This window comes from Solanum pennellii, chromosome 3 (genome assembly GCF_001406875.1).
Source record: "Solanum pennellii chromosome 3, SPENNV200".
NCBI lineage: Eukaryota > Viridiplantae > Streptophyta > Magnoliopsida > Solanales > Solanaceae > Solanum > Solanum pennellii.
The window spans coordinates 54,125,531-54,145,996 of record NC_028639.1 but is presented as its reverse complement, the minus strand read 5'-3'; the positions used below and the strand labels follow the sequence as shown (position 1 = coordinate 54,145,996).

General features: G+C 35.0%; 3 protein-coding genes across 4 annotated transcripts; all 3 read right to left on the bottom strand.

The window, feature by feature from the left end:
* Positions 1-4,901: 4,901 nt before the first annotated feature.
* Positions 4,902-10,167, bottom strand: LOC107013462 (protein DEFECTIVE IN MERISTEM SILENCING 3-like). Its single transcript, XM_027915221.1, has 10 exons — positions 10,085-10,167; positions 9,806-9,997; positions 9,322-9,645; positions 9,000-9,222; positions 8,526-8,663; positions 8,215-8,329; positions 7,722-7,959; positions 6,535-6,726; positions 6,117-6,437; positions 4,902-5,346 (listed from the first exon to the last, which is right to left on the bottom strand). The coding sequence occupies exons 2-10, from the start codon at positions 9,994-9,996 to the stop codon at positions 5,127-5,129; spliced, it is 1,962 nt and encodes a 653-aa protein (XP_027771022.1). The 5' UTR covers position 9,997; positions 10,085-10,167; the 3' UTR covers positions 4,902-5,126.
* Positions 10,168-10,508: 341 nt separating this feature from the next.
* On the bottom strand, positions 10,509-15,367 carry LOC114073934. The gene is made up of 4 exons (XM_027915611.1): positions 14,938-15,367; positions 10,816-10,987; positions 10,678-10,698; positions 10,509-10,573 (listed from the first exon to the last, which is right to left on the bottom strand). The coding sequence occupies exons 1-4, from the start codon at positions 15,178-15,180 to the stop codon at positions 10,509-10,511; spliced, it is 501 nt and encodes a 166-aa protein (XP_027771412.1). The 5' UTR covers positions 15,181-15,367.
* A 10-nt stretch (positions 15,368-15,377) lies between these two features.
* On the bottom strand, positions 15,378-17,899 carry LOC114073870 (structural maintenance of chromosomes flexible hinge domain-containing protein GMI1-like). 2 transcript variants are annotated; one of them, XR_003577192.1, is made up of 2 exons: positions 16,923-17,008; positions 15,378-15,894 (listed from the first exon to the last, which is right to left on the bottom strand). XR_003577192.1 is itself a non-coding variant. In XM_027915222.1 (2 exons), exons 1-2 carry the CDS (start codon positions 17,398-17,400, stop codon positions 15,586-15,588), a joined length of 417 nt encoding a protein of 138 aa, XP_027771023.1. In that variant the 5' UTR covers positions 17,401-17,899; the 3' UTR covers positions 15,378-15,585. The 2 variants fall into 2 exon arrangements, 1 of the variants encoding a protein (XP_027771023.1); XM_027915222.1 differs by lacking the exon at positions 16,923-17,008 and adding an exon at positions 17,293-17,899.
* Positions 17,900-20,466: the final 2,567 nt, after the last annotated feature.

The following is a 20,466-nucleotide window of genomic DNA, read 5'->3' as shown; positions in this document are numbered from 1 at the left end:
TTGTTGAGCGCTTTGCACGCTTCAATGTCAGCATCAAGAGTCTAAGGCATACTTTTCGTTATCAATGAACCTCTTATGAAGATGTAACACTAAGCAATTGATATTTCACTTCTATCGTACAAAAAAATTCAATTTGTTTGTTCTTATATTTGTCATTCATGCTAATAATTATGGGCTAGTTTCAAATATATACAATAAAATTATTAGTTCACAGCTTGTTTGGATAGGCTTTTCAGTTTTGACTTATAAGCCAAAAACCTTAAGGTACAACTCATACTTATGACGTTTGATTTATTTTTGTCATTTTATCTTAAAACTAAGTGCTTATACGTACTTTTTTAACTTATCCAAACACTACGAAACTGCTTAAAAGCTATTTTATCTTAAAAATACTTAAAATAAATCAATCCAAACAGGTTGTGAAATAACCATATTTTATTTACATAATAATCAGTCAAAAGTCATAGAAAGTCTGAGAGACAGTGTGGTGTGAGTGATAGAAATAAATAGTGATAGGATAAAGTTTTTGTATCTGTTTGGTTGCCATATTTGGGGTAACTTATCCCACCATTTATATCATAGCAATGGGATAATTTATCCCATATAAATAGTGGGTAATTCCATGATAGCTAATCCAAGATAACTAATCATGGGATAACTTGTTTGCAAACAAACAACCTCTAACTATACAATATAGAGTACCTATACACGAGTAGTACACTGACTATACATTATGATACACTCAAAAGCTTAAAAATAACTCAACTAACCATGAAGATTACATTGAGTATTCAGGTTCGATCAACACAAAATCACCTCCAAACAGTTCCAAATTTTAGATATGAAATTCGCTCGATGATTTGAGTTCTTTGATATATAATTCGATTGAAATGATTCACGTATTCTATATATTAAATAAAAAAAGAAAGAAGAAGAAGACAACAACGAATAAGAAAAAGACGACGACAACAAAGAAGTGGTATGCTTATTGGTCTCCGGACTCATTAGGTAAAAGTGGTGACTTGGTTCCCCCCATCATGAGTGTATGTTGCTTCGCGATTAGTAGTCCTCTTTCACCGAGATGCCTTTCAAAAAATATTTTTCCCTCATCAAAACAAGACCCACTATCGGAGATATAGCCGAGTCGGGCATGGAAGGAATTCCGCGATAGATTCTACAGATTCAGAGATTGTGTTTTAACGTAAAAGGCTTGATTTCATAAACATGTGCATTTTGTAATATATACTATCGCTATGCTCTACGTTCAAAAAACCTCTAATTTCTTCTTTACAAACAATCCATATGATATACTAGGGACCTGTCCTTGGATAACTGTTATCTAGATCTTCCTAAATTGTGTCCTTAATCTACTAGTAGTCTTCCTTTGGTTCCCATTACATTCATTCAACTCATTTCTACAATATTTTCTCTCTTAATTTTTACAAGTATTTCTAGTTTATTTAATATTATGGCGAGAACCTTTACCATTAAATGACTATTTAATGCCTCGACTACTAAATTTCTCATTTATCCATGTCTTCTCTTCGAACAAATTACTTCAGCAGAAGTTTACATAAATTAAATCTTTCTTTAAAGTAAATTCTGCAAAAGATTCTTCCCAAGCTCCTCATTTTTCTTGCCTAACCAATTTCCAAAGTTTCATATATTGCCATTTGAATACTTTAAATACAAGGAAGCAAATATGTAGATGTCAAATCTACGTGGAAGAAGAAGATCTACACTTGTCATCCCTGAGCTAGATTTGAAAGTTGGGTGGAAGACATTGATAACAAGATACGCTTACTCATAAATGTTTCTTTACCATCATATTCAATTAAAGATAGACAGACAAAGAAATTCTATATTCAAGAGATGTCAGGAGAAGTAAATGGGGAAATATGAAATTTATTTGCACCTCCAATGAAAAAAGTCATCAACACATTATAAAAAGTTAATCAGGAAAGATAATATAATTTTCTGGGAGATGAGTTTCAATATTTATCACGTACAAGTTTACGATATATTTTAGATATACCTGAATGGTTTTTGGTAATTATTTATATCTTAATCTCATTATCGTTGTTTTTAATCTTATTCTTGTGTTTATGTTTTATATGTAATTGAGTTCGTCTAGTTATATAGTAGATCTATTTGAATATGCAACACTTTATTTTTCTTGTTGATTGCTTCACTCAATCATTATCCTCTCTACCTTCCCAAGGTAGGGATAAGGTTGCCTACACATCACTCTCCGAGGTATTTGTTGTTTGTTTATTTTGCATCACTTAATCATTTGTATTCTATCTTTCTCGTGTATATTTTTTGTTAAGGGAAGTAAAGTAAAGATCAAATTTTTAAAGAGTTCTAGAAGGTTGAATCTACTTGAAAGGTATATTGAAACTGAGAGACAGATGAAAGAGCTGAAGTGGAAAAGGGTGCGATTTACAGAGAGAGCAAACATTGCTGACCGATGCAAAGATCAGCTATGAAACGAGGAAACAAAAGTTTGTCAAGTTTCTTTCACAAAGCTCATCCTATCTTTCAAGGCTATATACTTGAGTGTGTCTAGTTAGATTATTCATCCTAGTAATGATGTTTTCGTAATAATTAGTGTTATCGATGCCAAGCAGATAAAAGTTAAGTCATATCTAAGTAGATTTATGTAAAAGCTTGAATATATAGCTTGCCAAAAGTCATAGAAAGTAATATACTGATTATACAATATAGCTTACCTATACATAAGTTATAAACTAACTATACAATGTGATACACTCAAAAAGCTGAAAAATAACTTCACTATACATGAAGTATACATAGAGTGTTCAAACTCGATCAGTTCTAAATAACTTCTAAACAATTCCAAAATTTGAGATCAGATATGAAATTTGTTCGATGATTCGAGTCTTTCGATATATATTTGCTCGTAATGATTCACATTTTCGGTACATTAATTAAAAAAGGAGAAAGAAGACGACTAAGAAGAATGATGATGATGAGGACGGAAGAGGAGGAGGGGGGAAAGTAGGAAGAAGGAAGAAAAGAAGCCATTAATGGCAAAAATTGTTAGGAAGAAGAAGAAGGGTATGTCCAATGTCCAATTTAGCCTCTTGGTTTTTTTTTTTGAAACAGACAAATAACAGGCCCTTTTGTATATTTTCCCCAATAATTATTAGTCTTGGATTAAACATATGCATAATTGTATTTTTTCACCCTTTACGTCGTTTTTCATTAAAGCCCACATCTTATTTGTACTTTGCAAAGCTCTAAAGAACCTTAACTGTTTGTTGCACTTTTTGCTTTTCATAATATTAAGCATAGATGAAAAGTCTATCTCTTGTAGGTATCCTAGTAGACCTCTACTAAAAAAGACAATGAACACCCTAAATTAATTATGTCTATGCTTATTTAAACCTTCTAAAAAAAAAAGATGACAAACTCTTCTATTCTACTCTTTTTAGGAATTCAAACTATGAGGGTGATCAGTGTAGTTAGTCCCCTTCGTTTGTGGAGCAGGGCTTCCTTCGTCTCTTGCGAACAACAAATATGGTGCAAGATATTTTTTTATAAAGGTAATATACAAATATGGTGCAAGATGTGTTGCAACATATTTGCAACAGCCCCAGGATCAAAATGAGGAAAATACAACCAAAAACATATTTGAAAGTCTATCTCAGGCTTCACTCAGTTTAATTCGAGTTCACAAGTTAAGGGCGAAAGGAATTTAGGAATGAATAGCATCCAAAGTCCTTGCTAGAAATTTCGAATAACTTTCTATATTCCTTAAGGTTACAAGTGAAGCTTATTTTATGTTGTAGCTACTTGGATATTTGCCTCTCGAGGTCTAGGTTCTGTGGCGGACTCTTGGGTCTCCAGACTCATCTAGCAAAGTGGTGGTTTGGTTATCCCCCCTTCATGTGTGTATGTGGGAGAAGTTTGTATTAGCATTTAGGTACTTGCCTTATGGTTCACAGTTCAAGTTCTCTTTCGCCGCGATGCCATTCAATAAAACTTTTTCCCTCAAAAGAAGACCCTCTATCGTAGATTTAGCCAATTCCGATGTGAAACAAAATTCCCCAATACACTACTACAAATTCAGCATTTGCTTTAAAAAGCTAAATTTCACAAACATGTACAGTCTAAACTGTATTCTTTCGCTATGCTCTACGTCTAGAAACAACTCCAATTTCTTCTTACAAACACTCCAATTGATAAAAAAGGCACCTCTTATCTAGATCTTCCTAAATTATATCTTTTATCTACTAGTAGTCTTCCTTTGGTTGCCTTGACATATATTCCACTCGTTTCTTCAATATTTTCTCTCTCCAAAATTCAATACTAGGATATTTAACATTATGGCAAAAACTTCGCAACTAAATGACTATTCAATACCTAGACTAAATCTCCAATTTATATATGTCTCCTCTAGGAACAAATTGCTTCAGCGGAACTTCAGAAGCTCCTGATTTGTCTAGCCTAAAAAATGTCCAAAGATTCAAATATTACGACTTGAATACTCCAAATACAAGGAAGCAAATATGTAGATGCCACAGAAGAAAGAAGATCTGTACTTGTGATTCATAAATGCTTCTCTACCATCGACATTCAATTTAGAGGCTGTCAGGAGCAGTAAATGGGGTAATATGGAATTTGTTAGCACCTCCAAAGAAGAAGGAACTGGTCTGTCAAAGGAAATGGAGAAGAACATTGGTGGCAAATCGTTCCAGCCTGCATTTGGTGGGTAGTCTCTTCTTTATTTAATGTAAAAATGATCTTTTGGAGGATACAGGGGATCGGTTGAAAAAGGACAGTCTTACTGCATCCTAGAAAAACCAATTTCATCCCTTTCTCGTGAAATGGTTTTAGCCTCTCACTTCCAATATCTACATCGATCTTTAGACAGCTCAAGAAAGCATTGATAACTGGCATTCTAAGGCAAGCACAAGCTTAAACAGTTCCCAGGGCAAAAAATAGGATCTCTTATCCATGCAGAGTTCTCACCTAACAAGATAAAATGCAAGTACAGTCTGCAACTATCAAATGACATCATCAATCAATTAAAGCAAGATGTACGGACAAAGAGTATCAAGTAAAGAAAGCTCAAGCATTCATAGTCTAACTAAACACCCTCAAAGATGGGATGAGCTTTGTGAAAGAAACTTGACAAACTCTTCTTTCCTTATTTCAAAGTTGTTCGTAGCATTGGTCAGCAATGTTTGCTCTCTCTCTAAATCTTCCACACATCTTACCCTTTCCCACTTCAGCTCCTTCATCCGGATCTCAGTTTCAAAATAGTTTTCAGGTATATATGACCTTCCACAACTCTTTGGAAATTTGATCTGTACTTCCCTTTACAAAAATAAACACGAGAAAGAAAGAACCCAAATGATTTAGTGATGTACAAACAAACAACAATACATCCTCACAAGTGGATCTGGTAGGGTGGAGTGTACGCATCCATGCCCCTACCTTGGAAAGGTAGGGAGGATAATGATTCAATGATACAATCAACAAGAAAAATAAAGTGTGCTGTCAAGTAAAATAAATCTAATTTATAAACATACAAAATCAAATACATGTAATTTATAAGCGTAGGAATAGGATTAAAAACAACTCCCACGAGACATTGGATTAATATATAAGATATAAATAACTACCATAAGTCATTCAGTGAATCTAAAATGTGTCGTAGACTCGGAACGTGATAAATCCTCAAGACTCCTCTCCCAGAAAATTATATTATAGATTATCTTTCCTGATTAACTTCTATAATGTGTTACAAACAAATATAACAAAGGCTACCTTACAGAAGCTTCGCTGCAGATATAGTGAAAGAAATTGAAGAACATGCTTTCATGCACCATTCTATACAGATTGATTGAGTAAGTTCTTGAAAGGTTGAACTACTGAACTCCACAAAGGTCAAGCAACATGGTCACAAAATAACACCAGCTTCCCAGTTCAGGCGTACAGTTAGAGATGAAGTATATAACTTGATACTAAAAAATGAACAAGTTAAGAGGCAATCAATTCTTTAAAGTATCTTCACAAACAAGTTGAACTATGAAGGAAGAAAAAATTATGAATATAAACGCACTATTTAAGATAAATCTCTTTACCTTTTGCCTAGGGAAAATATACCACGACTCTTTATGATCCCACCATCCAATGATATGGCTCCACCAGCTATAAAGGGTAGTGCCTGCATCATGTCTGCCCTTGTTTTGTATACTTGCAACTGTGAGAAGAGTCCATAGAAGAGGGTCTCTCTCAGGCCATGACCATTGCTTGTAACACAATATAAGTTATCAGCGTCAATATTGATCATATTGACAGCAAAACCAAGAAAACCAGGAAGAGTTTTCCCGTTGACGTATCTTGGCTTCTTTATGGACAGCCTTCTCTGAGGGTCATCAGCAATAAATTCACCGGTGTATGGTCTAAAATGATAAACCCAAAAATGAAAAAATAAGAGAGTAAAGAAGTGTTAAACAATATGAGATGTATTTGCAAGAAGAGATCATCATAACCACAAACCTTAAGTTCTCAAGACAAATTACAAGATATCGGTCATCCAAAGGTCTCCCAAATGAAGCTCCAACTCCATGAAGACCAGAACTTTTAATTATAAGACCTTCCTTATCATATGTTTCCAGTGCTTTAAGTCCATCACGCGTCTTGCAAACAACTGCTAACATGGTTCCTTGCCCAAGATAATCTGAGAGAGTCCTGGATTTCAGAGATTAAGATACAAATGTCATTCATAATACAGTGATTCTAAACAAAAATTGGTTAGTACAGTGAACTTCCATTATCTGCCTACTTTTTGGTAAAGATATAACACTAGGGCCTCACTCGACCCCAAAATATATCTCATGAGGGTAAGATTGCCCAAGCTTGTATATGCAAACCGCATATTCATTCCCCAACTAATTTGGGGCTCTAACCTACTCGAACACCCCTTTCACGTCCAGGCTCAACTGGAACATGAACAGAAATCCCAAACAGGGACTGCCCTCGCACTGATATCATGTACGGATATGGTACTTGGGCCAAACTTAAACCCAAAATCTAGCTCATGAGGGGAGGATTTCCATATACGCAAACGCACATCCATTCCCCAACCAACATGGGATTTTAACCCACTCTAACATTGTTTAAACGCCATGCTTCTTTCATCTTCAATCTCAAAATGAAAAGAACTATTCAGATACTAACTTCTACGTCATGACAAGACCTAGCTTTGAGCAAAGAGATGCTCATTTTCATACACAAAAGAGTCTCCACATGCTAAGGGGTTATTCCCAGGTCAATTGTGCAAAGAAAAATTCCAAAAGTATTTAATAACAATAGCAAAAGCATACCTAGTGAGAGGATGAAAAGTGCAATAAGAATATTATTATTAATGATAATAATAATAATATACTTAGTACGACCTAAGAAAGTGAGAAAACATTCAACTACCAACTAACCTTCTACCCTAATCTGCGACCTCTTAACCTAATCACTCAATACTTCTGACAATTCAAAGACCAGAACGTATCAAACTATTTGTCTCAAGTCTTCTCTATCATCTTGATTGGGACAGAGTGAACGAGTGCTATAATCTCTTGAACAGGGACTAGCATAAAAAATGGACTCATATAAAGCTCATTTCTTTTTTCTTCTTTGTCTATTTTATTGTAGAAAACGTCAGCAATTACTAGATGCTATGTGAAACTAACCTGCTGAGATTGTCGTCGTCAACCTTCCCAAGCAAAGCAACAATTCCTATTATGTCCTTCATAAATGGAATATTAGTAATCTGAGCTCCAGTACGCTTTTGCAGCTGGACACAGATGGCAGCTGCAGATTTATCAAAACTTAAGATTTGTTCGATTGTTTCCTCCTCATTCTGCCCATTGGAAGATTCCTTATTTTCAGAACCAGTTCCACTTGCTGAATAAGTCTTGGCGAGAGCAGCTACAATACCCCACAAGCACAAGGCATTAAAATTGAGAAACAGTGAAAAGTCATATGACAAAAGGGAAAGAAAAAAGTTAAAGTGAATGCTATAGTCTACACTGTGTGCTTTTAATTAGGCAATACACAAAATTAAACCCATAAGCTCATTGAAACAAGCTGATGGCTGATACTCTGCACTACAGGTAATCACGAAATCTTACAATGGGTGATTTTACAGCACACCTAATTAACTTGAAAAGAAGGAAACAATACCTTCTAAATCCAAAATTGAATCATCCAACCTGTTCTTCTGACCCTCTAAGAATTTTATGTTATCATCATGGTGTTTAATTTGAAGACCAGTCTCCTTAATTGCATCCTCAAGTTTCTGCAGTAATTAAATGATGCAGTCATGAATATTGATCCATTTATTTCACAATATATTATTATGTTATTATCATCTCAAATAAAGGACGCTAGTAGATATATCAATACCTATCATCAAGACTATTGTGTACATTGCATTGCATCCATGAATGACAAAATAAAATAATCTAGGCAAATATTTTTGAAAATCATACCACCTTGGAATGGCAGCTAACAGCCTCAGCAGTTCTATTTTGCATTATGTCCCGATTGCCAGCAAAAGTAATGGAACTAATCTGACCTCCTTGATTGAGCGATGGATCAAGCATAAGCGGTGCCTCAGGAACGTTTCGTAGCTAGAAAAGTAATGTAAAAACATCAGTTTGTTAGAGTTGCTTATTAAGAAGAAGTTCAACAAGTGTAGTATAAGGTCCTAGAGTGCACACCACATCTACAGTGAACAAGTAATACTAATGCGCAAATCATACATGCCATTTTTTCTATCTTTGTTTCATTAAGGAGGAACATAAAATATACTTTCCTTCTGAAAATACAAATGAATGTTGAACATTCAGATTTCCACAACAGGATGCCAAAGTTTCTTCAGGAAATATAATACATAGATGGAACAGCCCTCATTTTTAGAAATGTAGAACATGCGACCAACTAAAGGGCAATCGAAAACTACTCACAAGTGCATTCTCAAACTGATCATCAATCTGCTTTTTGTCCATGAGCTTTTTGGCCAACTTCTTCTTGTACTTGGCTTCATTCCTAAGCTCTTCCTGTATTCGATCTTGAAGTTGATTTTGTTCCAGCTTCAACTCTTCGATTCTCTTCAATCTTTCTACTTTCTCAGGTGAGAGGAGTAACTGTCTTTCCAGACAGATGACTGGAAATAGAATATATGGATCCCTGAAGAAGATAAACACAGACATTAATCATTCAAGGCCCAAGGATGTCATGCAAAATCTACTCATAAATGGTAGAGAAGTAGGAAAAGAAAGTGCATACTCAGATCCAACAGATGCAGATACAACTCCATTTCCTCTCATCATTCCACCATCCAGGGAAACCGCACCATCTTCTATGCAGGAACTTGCCATGTAAAGGTGCTCATTAGACTTGTAGACTTGAAGCTTACCAAGCAGATGATAAAATAATGTCTCTCGGAGACCATGACCTGAAGCAGTTCTAAACTGCATATATTCTTCAGGAAGGAATATCATGTTAACTGCGTAGCCCAAAAAGCCTGGGGGAGTTTCTCTGTTTGATAAAGTAGGCTGTGGAATAGCAAGTTCTCTTTGGGGATCACTGCTGACTCCTTGCTTATATGGCCTGAAATAAAAAAGCTAGGACTTTACATATTGTTTCTTTTTTCAGAGAGCACTGACCAGACATGGTTATAACATGATTTGTCAACTGGATCGAGAAACCAAAAATCCTAACAATTGATATCATTTAGTATGAAGTAAACCAGAGAAAGAAAGGTTCTTACCTTATATCCTCGAGGCATATAACCATATATTGACCCTTGATGGAAATTCCAAGCTTAGCTGCTAATATGTCAAGAACACTGGCGCAATTCACATTTCCATCCATTTGATTAATTTCAAGAGCTCTGGTAGCTGCACGGGATTTGCATACTACAGCAAGCATCTGATCTTCTCCAAGATATGTCGAAAGCATGCTAAGGGGAGAAAACACACTCAGTTGCATCCATATAGACAAGGAAGTTGTTATACTTCATTTTAAAGAAAAGGATACCAGCACCAACCTGCTAAGCTTGTGGGTCTGAACCTCTCCAAGAAGTGCAACCACGCCAAGTATGTCATGAGCATATTTGAGATAAAGTTGTTCAGGTTTTGGTGATCTGAGAAGCTTGTATATAACAGCAGCTGCACTGTCCGCCTTTCCTTCTATCTTCTCCAAAATCACGTCTTTATCATAGACCAAGTCGTGAAAAGAATCAAGACCAATCCAAGCTGCATCCACGACCATTTTCATGTTACAATTTCTAAGATGCATTTAATGTCTGTTGCGAATTAGGTATCACTCTTCAACAAGTAACCACATGATCTCTTTCAATTTAACAGATTGTTAAATTGCAAGACTAGTTATAGCACCAGGAGCAGAAAGTAAGGAGAAGTTCGGGGAGAACTCCACAGACACAAGGAACAGAAAAGAAATGTCATCAGGAATTAAATCATCCAGACTGAAGTAACAGAAACTTGCAAGGGTTGCACCATATTAATTTGTAGAGAAACTGAAAGCAAGCAAATATATCAGAACATATAACAGAATATGGAATCTCCGCAAATAGTAATCTTTAGGTTTGAAGGTACAAGGTTTAATATCCGCAAATAGCACCACTGCCTTTTGCATGCGTCCCTGGAATTTGCAAAATGTTAAAAGATAAAGAAGAGATAATAAGTTAAGAGATGGTTACATGATGCACATAACATTGTTTTTTGATTTCAGGTGTCAATTAAATTTTTTTTGGACTACATAAAGCCAAACCATTGCAGCAACACAGTAGCATGACAGAATCAGCTGAATTAATACCTCCCAAGTTGGACATCTCAAGTTCAATATTTGATTGCTTAATTTTGAGTGATACCACGTTTGCATCACATTGTTTGATGCATAGGCCATATCTGCAAATATCATCTCCAAGTTTCTGTCGATAAACGTACTCAAGCTTAGTGACAGTATACATAGCAATAATTGCAGCAATGAGAGAGAGAGAACAAGCCAAAAAATTTGTAAAGGGGAGCCGCACAGGGATTGATATTATTGTGTTTAGAAAGAAAAACTACTCACAAGTGCATCCTCGTTTGAAGGGCACGGGCAACATAAATATAAAGTGAAAAATGAAATAATAGTATGACTTCCTTGTAAGCTTGCTAATTGTACAGTTCTATAGCATCAAGTATCAATACACTTATCCTTTACCAATCAAAAAGTAATAGTAGGACTTTCAGGATTCTAGCGACCGCGATAGTACCACGCGCCAATTCGTGAGCCTGTTCCAGCTAGTTTTCGGGTCACTTGGCTCGTGATTTAGAGACAATTCATACATTTTATACCAAATTTTGAGCACTTTTTGGTGACAATTGCACTATTTCTGATTGATATAAGTTTTCCAATTTCTCTTTTGCCAAAGGATATACCCAAATATTTGGGTTGGATTAGAATGATAATTTCTCATCCCGGTTTAAAATAGCATATATCTTCCTTTTACCACATCATTTTATTAGCTTGGGGGGGAGGGGGGTTCCAGTATTCTCAGTATCCTTGAATGTCGATTGTGCAGGTCACTCTAAAGCCTAAGGTTTGAAAGTCTTCTTGAGCTAGATATGGGGAGTTTAGTAAGTAATTCAGGAGTTCGGCATGACTCGTGGTGAAGTTGATCACTCAGTGTTTTATCAATATATTGCATCTAGTCTGTGTTTTTATTTGGTGGTCCAAGTTGACGTTATCGTTATCACCAGCAATGATTAGGATAGTATCACTAATTTAAAGTAAAACCTCTTTCAGTATTTTCAAACTTAAGACCTCAGGGGACTGAAGTATTTTATAGGTATTGAGGTTGCTCAGTCCAGATTAAATATTATTATGTGGCATTGCATGTGTGCCTTGGACATTCTTGAGGAGACAAGAATGATGCGATGTAGACCTATTGACGCTTTCATGGACCCCAATGCTAATATACTACCAGGACAGGGGGAGCCATTCCGTGATTTTTGAAGGTAAAGATGGCTAGTGGGAAGTTGAATTATAGTGACTAGAGCTGACATCCTTTTCTTGTGAGTCAACAAGATAGTTTATGACTTCCCCTCTAATAATCATTAGATACAGTTGTTCGTATTTTGTGATATATAAAGTGAGTTTTAGGTATATGACTACTCTTTGATGATCGTGACCATAAGCATATCATTGGATATATAGACGTTGATTGGGCAAGATCACCCTCTGATAGACGTTCCAGGTTTGGATATTGTGTTTTAGTAGGAGGTACTTTGGTATCCTTTAAGTGTAAGATGCAAAGTGTGGTTGCTCAATCAAGTACAGAGGAGTACTATATCGAGCAATGGTTGCAGCAACTTGTGAGCTAGTTTGAAATAATCAGTTGTTTAGAGAATTAAAATGACCAAATAGAATTTGAGGGTCGATATACCCCTGGTGAGAAAGGAACTTGAGGATTTTTTAACAGACCTTTCTGTTAAAGAAAAAACATTTCACGGTTTCACCTCACCCACCCGTTTTTGCTTTGTAAAATTTCCATTTTTACTAGATCCTAAGATCCTCCTTCCTACCTAATCATGGTATATATTGATACAGTTGGATATCATAAAAATCTCTAACTGAAACCCTAGATTCTCAGATACCATAAACTAACAGCTAAAGGACATCTAATTGACAAAGAATTCTATCAGAGAACCTGCACTTCTTTATCGACGTCCATTAGCATTAATTAAAGTATTTTTATGATTTATATATCTTATCCTGAAACTTGATTGAAAGAACGAGTAATTTCAATTTAGCAGAAAAGTCATTCAGTTGACTAAACAATTGAAGGTAAAACAGAGGGGGCAAAAGAGGGAAAGGAGAACCTGCACCTTCTCATTGTCTATGGAAATTCTTTGTTGTTCGTCTTCCATCGTTGAATTACCGGAGATTTCGAGTAGAGCGAGACAGCGCCGTTGAGGGGAAGAGTGGGGAAGAACAATTTAGATAGCGAAGTGAAAATAGGGTTTTTTGGTGTGAAGGCGTTTTGGCATTTGTTTGGTGCATAGAATCTTAATTCTCAAGTAACTCACACTTGACAAGTGTACAATTTTTTCAATGTTTTTGCTAAAAAACAATAAATATAAGATAAAAGTAATTTTATCTACACTAAAAGTATAGTCAAGTATTTATTCACATGAAAAATACTTTAAATTTAGTGATACATGTAACAAAAATTGTTTTCAATAAAATAATTGTATGTATATTTAATATATTGGACAAATATTATAGACTCGCGTATAAGTGATGTATAACTATATATTAGATATTATACAATAAAGTATATATTGTACATTGATTTTTATTCCATCTCAACCTCTCAATGTATTGATTCGTTTAATATGTCATTCATTTTTGCGGCAAATCCAACTCATGATTTTTTTTGTTAATTATGCAAGATATGAAAAGTTTTAAATCATGATTTGGCAAAATTTTATAGAAATATTTTTCATGATAATTAGTAATTTGTGTATATTTCATTGATAGTAAAACTAAATAAGTAAAACTATCATTGTTTTTACCTGTTCTATACTGCACAAGAAGAGTTGAGTTCTATGGATTAATTTATTGACAAATTCTTTATAGCCACCTAGACGATCCGTGGAACTTTTTACAAGATGTAAAAAGATACAAATTCGAAAGAATTAAAGAAATCATGTGAAAGAGGAACGGGGGGACAAAATAAGGTTATTATATTTTATGATAATGAACTAGTAGTTGGGCTAAATTTGATTCATTCAATAATCGAATAGTCATTTTGAGTAGTAAACTAATAATTTGACCAATTTGATTAGTAAAATAATCGAATAATCAATTCTTTTTATTTTTCCTTTATTCAAGTTTGGAGGTTGAAAAAATAGCGAAGTATGACCCGTTTAATTCTTTTTATATTCACTTTGCTGTCAAACTGTTGTTTTCCATTCTTCCCCTCAAAGGCGCCAGTCTCACTTTTCTGGAAATCTCCGGCGAGTCAACGATGGACGGCGAACAACGGAAAATGTCAACGGTAAATGAGAAGGTGCAGGTTCTCCCTTTCCCTCTTTTGTTCCCTCTGTTTTACCTTCAATTGTTTAGTGAATTAAATGACTTTTCTACTCAATTGAAGATGCTCATTCTGTCACTAGAGTTCCAGGATAACAGATTTATAACATAAAAATATTTAATTAATGCTAATGGGCACCGATAAAGCCGTCATGCATGTGCTCTGATACAATTCTTCGTCAATTTCGATGTTCCTTTGGCTACTAGTTTATGGTATCAGAGAATGTAAGGTCTTAGTTAAAGGTTTTTATGATATCCAAATATATCAATGTATATCATGATTAGGGAGGAAGTAGGATGTTAGGATTTAGTGGAAATGAAAATTTTACAAAGAAAGAGCGGGGTGGGTAAAACCGTGAAATGTTTTTTATTTAATGCAACGGCCTGTCATAAAATCGACCAGTTCCTTTCTCACCAGGGATATATAAATTTTTCCAAGTTTTAGTGCTCTAATCCAAACTAGCTCACGAGTTGTTACAATCATTGCTCGATAATGTATTTCTGACCTATCACAATATAACTGGTTTAAGACCAATCAAGGTTTATTGGGTTTGGTATGGTTCCTTTATACATTTATTTTTGGGGCTCAGCTAAAATTAAAAAAAGTAGATATTTTCAAAGAGGTCTGAGCCAAATAGGAGTTATTCTAGCTGTACCATCTATTGTGCTATGTTACTAGTATACTTTTTTGTGTGCACATAGACGCACAAAAGTTTTTAAATTTTTGCACAGTTATTTATTCAAGAAGATTTGCTAGGTGTATTGAAGAGGACAAGAAACAGGAAAATACAAACTCACCTTAAATTTCATGGTATATTTGTCATGTGTAATATATCGGTCATAACTGCATTCTGTAATATATTGGTCATAATTGCATTCGGATGAAATAGCTCTGCCGCCTGAATTTAACTTCATCTCTATCTTTGTCTGCGGCTTAAATGGTATACGATTGCAGAATCTATCACGGCATGCAACACTGAAAACCTCTGGAAAACAAGAACCAGCCCTGCCAAATATACACATTTGGACAAAATCAAACATAACTTTGACAAGAATGAGCAAGACTTACATATAAACAGGTGAATGAAAAAGTCAGTCACATTTTGTTGATTTAATGCAGGTGACTAATTACTTTCTCGTTCCTTCTGATATCTCCTTATAATTTCAAGGTTAAGAATTGTAATACAGAACATCAAAAGTATCCCAAGTATATATAACAATCTTATGACTCAGCGATGGAAATCTTTTCATTTTGCACAACTTATATAAGAAGTTACTTTAGACTTGAGAGCCCCACCTTACACCATGTGTACTCTTCCCATCACTTACAAGTTCCCAACTAGTAGGCTCAGACAAAGCTTTCACGCGCACTTCCTTTACAGAAATTGGACAACTTTCTATCTGAAAAGAAGAGATCCAACCGCAAGGAAAATCAAGTGAAATACATTATTCCGTATATATTAAAATGGAGATCTGCAGATCATATAACTTACAAGAGAAAATCGAAATAGATATATATAGACCATGAAATCCTTTAAGCGATGAAGGATTCAATTGCCCAGAGTAAATATGTTGTTCTTTCACATTCTCATCATCTTTAAATTTGATCTCTGGAGTCATCGCAAAATTTTCTTTCATGATGTATTTCTGATCCAAATTTTTGGATGCAGTAGCAGAAGTAAAAGAAGCTGGACGAACAACTGCAGTAATCTCCTCTGGAGGTTCATGTCCAGCATCAACATCCTGAGGTAGCGCCTGCAATTGCAACCAAATGAAGCGATTCAATATGGTACAATCTAAGATTATACACAGCTGATATCTGATCAATTTTGAAGATATTCAAAGTATAAAGCACAGAAAACTTGGAACGAAATGGAGAAATATGTTCCACTTGATACACACACACAACAATTTCTACCAGGCTGAATTAGTTGAAACCCTGTAGGCCTGTTCACGTTCATTTTGATAAGTGAAATGACTACATTATCTGACTTGGATCCCAATTAAGTGGATGTAGTAAACGAATCTACAGAGTATGATATTCAAGGTTATAGTGGGTGACTCTTAGATGGATTGGACAACTGTGGATTATGCTGGGGGCAATAAAGGACGTTTTGTTCAGTGGGACATTGTATTAGCTTTCTTATATACAGGAGTACTATTAAACAAGTGGTTAGAAGAAGCAAGCTGCTTTGTTAACTAACCCCCTCAATGTCCAATTCCAGACATTGCTCGGCGTTCAATATATCAATTGATGATGGTGTGGTTTTCTCTTGGTGTTTCAAAATTTGGTTCTCCCATACTGTATTATCAACAGATAAGCACTCAAAAGATGGCATTAATTCTTCAGAAAAGATAGATATGTAGAGAGAGAGAGACACACACATAATAAGAGCAACAGAGATGACCTCATTGCATATATAGTTGTGGGATATCATATCAACAGTGCACAACAAACCATAAGTCATGACCATTCTCTTTATTTGAAGGCTTGTTGCCAAAGTTCCTTAATGCAATGGTGAAAAGATGGTGATGTGCTAAGTCAGTCTGGGAAATACATACAGAAGATTTCATGAGATCAAAAAATACCTATGGTTGTCACCAAGGTTGTCCTAGATATGTAGAAGTAGGTGAACGAGAAAGTTGCTAAAACAAACGGGATGGGTTGAAACCAGCATCGGTCTCTACAAGCAGAATATTGCTCAGTGATGCTTGGAAAAATGACAAAGCAATTGCTTATTCATTAATAAGAGAGCACTTGTTTTGTACAAATGGTTTTATACCTATGAAGCATTTTACTCTAAAGCAGCATCTCTTCAGGACTTCAGCCCTATCACTTTTTCTTAGCTTTGGTTCCATAAAAGGAAGCCAAAACTGAAAGAAACAAAGCAGAAAATATAGTTGACATTCTTTAAGCTTGAGGGCATAATAAAAATAAGGAGAAAAAGTTAAAGATTGGGCAACAAGACAAAGGCGAGTAGTTCATATAGAATAACAATATACACGTAAATTACAGGCACGCATGTTCTTTCTTTCAAAGTTTGGAGGTATATTATCATTAAGGTATTCTTTGGCAGACTGTGTAGTGATGGAATACAAAACTGGTTAATTATAATTTGTAAACTATGAATAACAGAAAGATTCTGATCTTACCCAACGAGCATCTGGAAGTAGACGACCCAACCGACGGACAGAAACATGGCTGAAAGTTTCAAAATTCTCGGTAATTCCAAACCCATCTGCCTCTAGCTTTTTCAACATCACCTCAATACACTCTTCACCCTGCAATTAAAAGCATGCAACATCCTTCGAAATGTTTCAAGAGCAGACTCTTCTTTTTCTTATAAGTGTAGTACGACATCAAAAAGAAATTTCAAGGTTCAATGACACATAACAGAACTATAAAATATAGTTTTATCTGCACCACCGGAAAACAAACACACCTCAGGCGAGCATGTGCCTCGAAGGAGGATTTTGTTCCTGAGAAAATTGATCTCAGACTATATAACGCATAGACTACGATAACAGGATTTGAGAAAAATACTTGGCAGGTGTTTGTGGTGACAAATGATGCACATGTTACCTGAACATACTTTCAAACCACTGCTATCCTTACGTGAAAGCTAAGTTGCATTACAAACTCTGGACCATTGCAGGACAGTAAGTTTGTGGTTGCCACCTCTCCACCTTCAATTTCTGCTAAATTAGTGCCGTTGACCTCGTAGTTCATCTTCCAAGGGGTCTCTAACATTTCCATCAGTCTAAATGAAAGAAAATATAAACGTATGAAGAATAAGATAAAGAGATAGAACTGATACTAGCAAAGGAAAAAGACAGTTCCACATTAATTTTAAAGATAAGACAGTTCGATGCAATCAGGCTCAGGAAGTAACATGCTGACTTTTCATCTACAAAAACGAAGATCATGTATGTAATAGGTATACTAAAGTCCAAGGAGAGATTTAAGATGATTCTCAACAAATAGCAATCAATCGTCTGATACTGATTGGTATCTCCTGGTTTTCCACCAAAAATATAAAGGAGTTCCTGAAGTGTGTGGCGTCTGTTTGCCTTTATAAAGACATCAACTGTAGGGATTAATAAAATTATCCCTGAGTTATAAAAACATATAGACGCTGTACCTGCAAAATTTTAATAGCTCTGTTGGTTGGTTATCTAAACTTTCACATTGTTGGCTAGCAAGAGAAAGTATCTATTAGAATATCAATCATATCAAGCTAAAGGTTAGGATGGGAAATGAACTCAAAATTGACTTCATAGGAAGTCAGTGCAAAAATCTACTGTATAGGAAGATGATACTAAAGAACTTCAATAATCAAAAGATCAGCAAGAGTACAGAAGAATATTTTACTTTAGTGAAGCTACCATCAACTGAGTCTCGTAGTTCATCTTCCAAGGTGTCTCTAATATTTCCATCAGTCTAAATGAAAGAAAATATAAACGTAAGAAGAATAAGATAAAGAGATAGAACTTATACTAGCAAAGAAGCAAATGGTAAGAAGAGAGTAATATTAAACAATGATGAGTGCCCTCCACGTTTGTTGAGACGAAGAACAGCGGAGCAATGAATCTGTCTCAAGATGTAACACGTATACTTTCTTACACTCCTTTGTCTTTTATGAAACAGAGGCTCTTCTACAGAAAAGGCAGCATGAAAACAAGTAAGTCCTTGTTTAATTTTTTGTCTAAAATGAAGTCATTCTAAACTTCAGCAGGACATACGTGCCTAAATGCATAGATGCAATAGGCCCTTCATAACCAAACATACCAAAGTAAGGTTGTAAAAGCAACCACCATATAAGCAAATGTCAGCCAAGAGCATAAAGGAACTGTTAGATATAGAAACAAAAATATTGTTGGATTCCCAGTTTGCTGGTTGGATGAATTAAGAATTACATTATATAAGGTAAAAGCAGCCGTCGTTTCTATTAAGAAACAAGGAGCATCTGTAGAGAAAAGAGACTAAAAAGGAAGATAGAATTAGTATGTCGGTAAGTTTTCAAGGATATATCGAGAGACATAGTTATATATCCATTTAAATACTTGTAATCATCTTGCTGCCTTTTTCTTTCTCCCTATAAAAGAGTATTAATATATGTCTTTCTATTATTGATAGCTAGTGACTATGAATTCAGTGTTTGCCTCCTATAGGTAAACTTCCAATAGACTAGTGTTTTCTATGGGTTAATTTCACCACCTTCAAATTGACATATAAATTTCCAGAGAATTTCTCACAGCTATTGTAATATAAGATATACAATGAACACAATTGCAAAGTAAACTAATATCAAAGTGGCATTTGAAAAGGTATCTACTGATAGCTCATTAGCAGATGACTCGTAATAACATCAAGGAACTTCATTTAGAGGCTGATCTTCGATAGAAATAACTAGAAACTCTAATAAATATATCTTAACTAATATAGCCTAAGCAGCGATTGTCATTATGTGATTTTCCAAAACTGATGCAATTTTTTGTATAAATACCCGTCCTATTGATCAAGTGAAAGCCAGTCTTGAAAAACAAAGAATTTGAAGACACTTATACCTAATGGTAAAAAATGAACATATTTATTGATTATTCAAGGTTTTCTGAATCCAATTCAAAATTAATATTATCTCCTGTTACTTTATTCATTTATGTTCAAAACATCCATGAGATAACAAACATGATACTTCACAGTGCCAACTTGCAGGGGAATGACAAGACAAAATCAAACATGAGTTCATTGATATGTAACTACTTGTCTCTAAGTTCAGGCTGGAACAGTTTCTAGCATAGAAATTTCAAAACTCAACAAAAGCCACAAAAAATAAATATCTAGGGCTGCATATTTGAAATGTATTTCTAATAAAGATCTTTTGACCACAGATTAAAAAGCAAACTGTTTATTGGAATGATTGTCATTAAGCTCATATCCATAACCAGTTGTGTCCCCTCAATTCACGACAAGTTCTTTCAAAACAAAATGACAAGCATCATAACAAATATACCCAACATGAACTTTGTTAGAATAGGAATAAGTATTTCTTACTTAGAATAAGAATAAGAATAGGAAAAAGAATAGGAATTCTAGTTGGAAAAGGTTTCAAATGTAGTGTCTATAAATAGGGTCTTCATGTAACAATTTAGATACACAATTCAATAATATTTTCTCCAATATTTCTCACATGGTATCAGAGCAGGATCTTCTCACCCGATGTTGGGGCCCCCAAAATCAAATTGCCCACACACCAGATGCTAAACACTGGGTGTGAGGCGGGGTGTTAAAGAATGACAAAAATCTCACATCTGTGGTTAATGAGA

Coding starts and splice junctions, on each gene's coding strand:
- LOC107013462 (XM_027915221.1), bottom strand. CDS start 9,996: ATGCTTTCGACATATCTTGGAGAAGATCAGATGCTTGCTGTAGTATGC. Junction 9,646..9,805: donor ATATGCCTCGAGGATATAAG/GTAAGAACCTTT, acceptor TTTTTATTTCAG/GCCATATAAGCAAGGAGTCA. Junction 8,330..8,525: donor CTGTTAGCTGCCATTCCAAG/GTGGTATGATTT, acceptor TAATTACTGCAG/AAACTTGAGGATGCAATTAA.
- LOC114073934 (XM_027915611.1), bottom strand. CDS start 15,180: ATGTTTGATTTTGTCCAAATGTGTATATTTGGCAGGGCTGGTTCTTGT. Junction 10,988..14,937: donor AATATACCATGAAATTTAAG/GTGAGTTTGTAT, acceptor GTTTATCGACAG/AAACTTGGAGATGATATTTG. Junction 10,699..10,815: donor CTGCAATGGTTTGGCTTTAT/GTAGTCCAAAAA, acceptor TGCAAATTCCAG/GGACGCATGCAAAAGGCAGT.
- LOC114073870 (XM_027915222.1), bottom strand. CDS start 17,400: ATGTTGAAAAAGCTAGAGGCAGATGGGTTTGGAATTACCGAGAATTTT. Junction 15,895..17,292: donor TACTTCCAGATGCTCGTTGG/GTAAGATCAGAA, acceptor TTGCAATTGCAG/GCGCTACCTCAGGATGTTGA.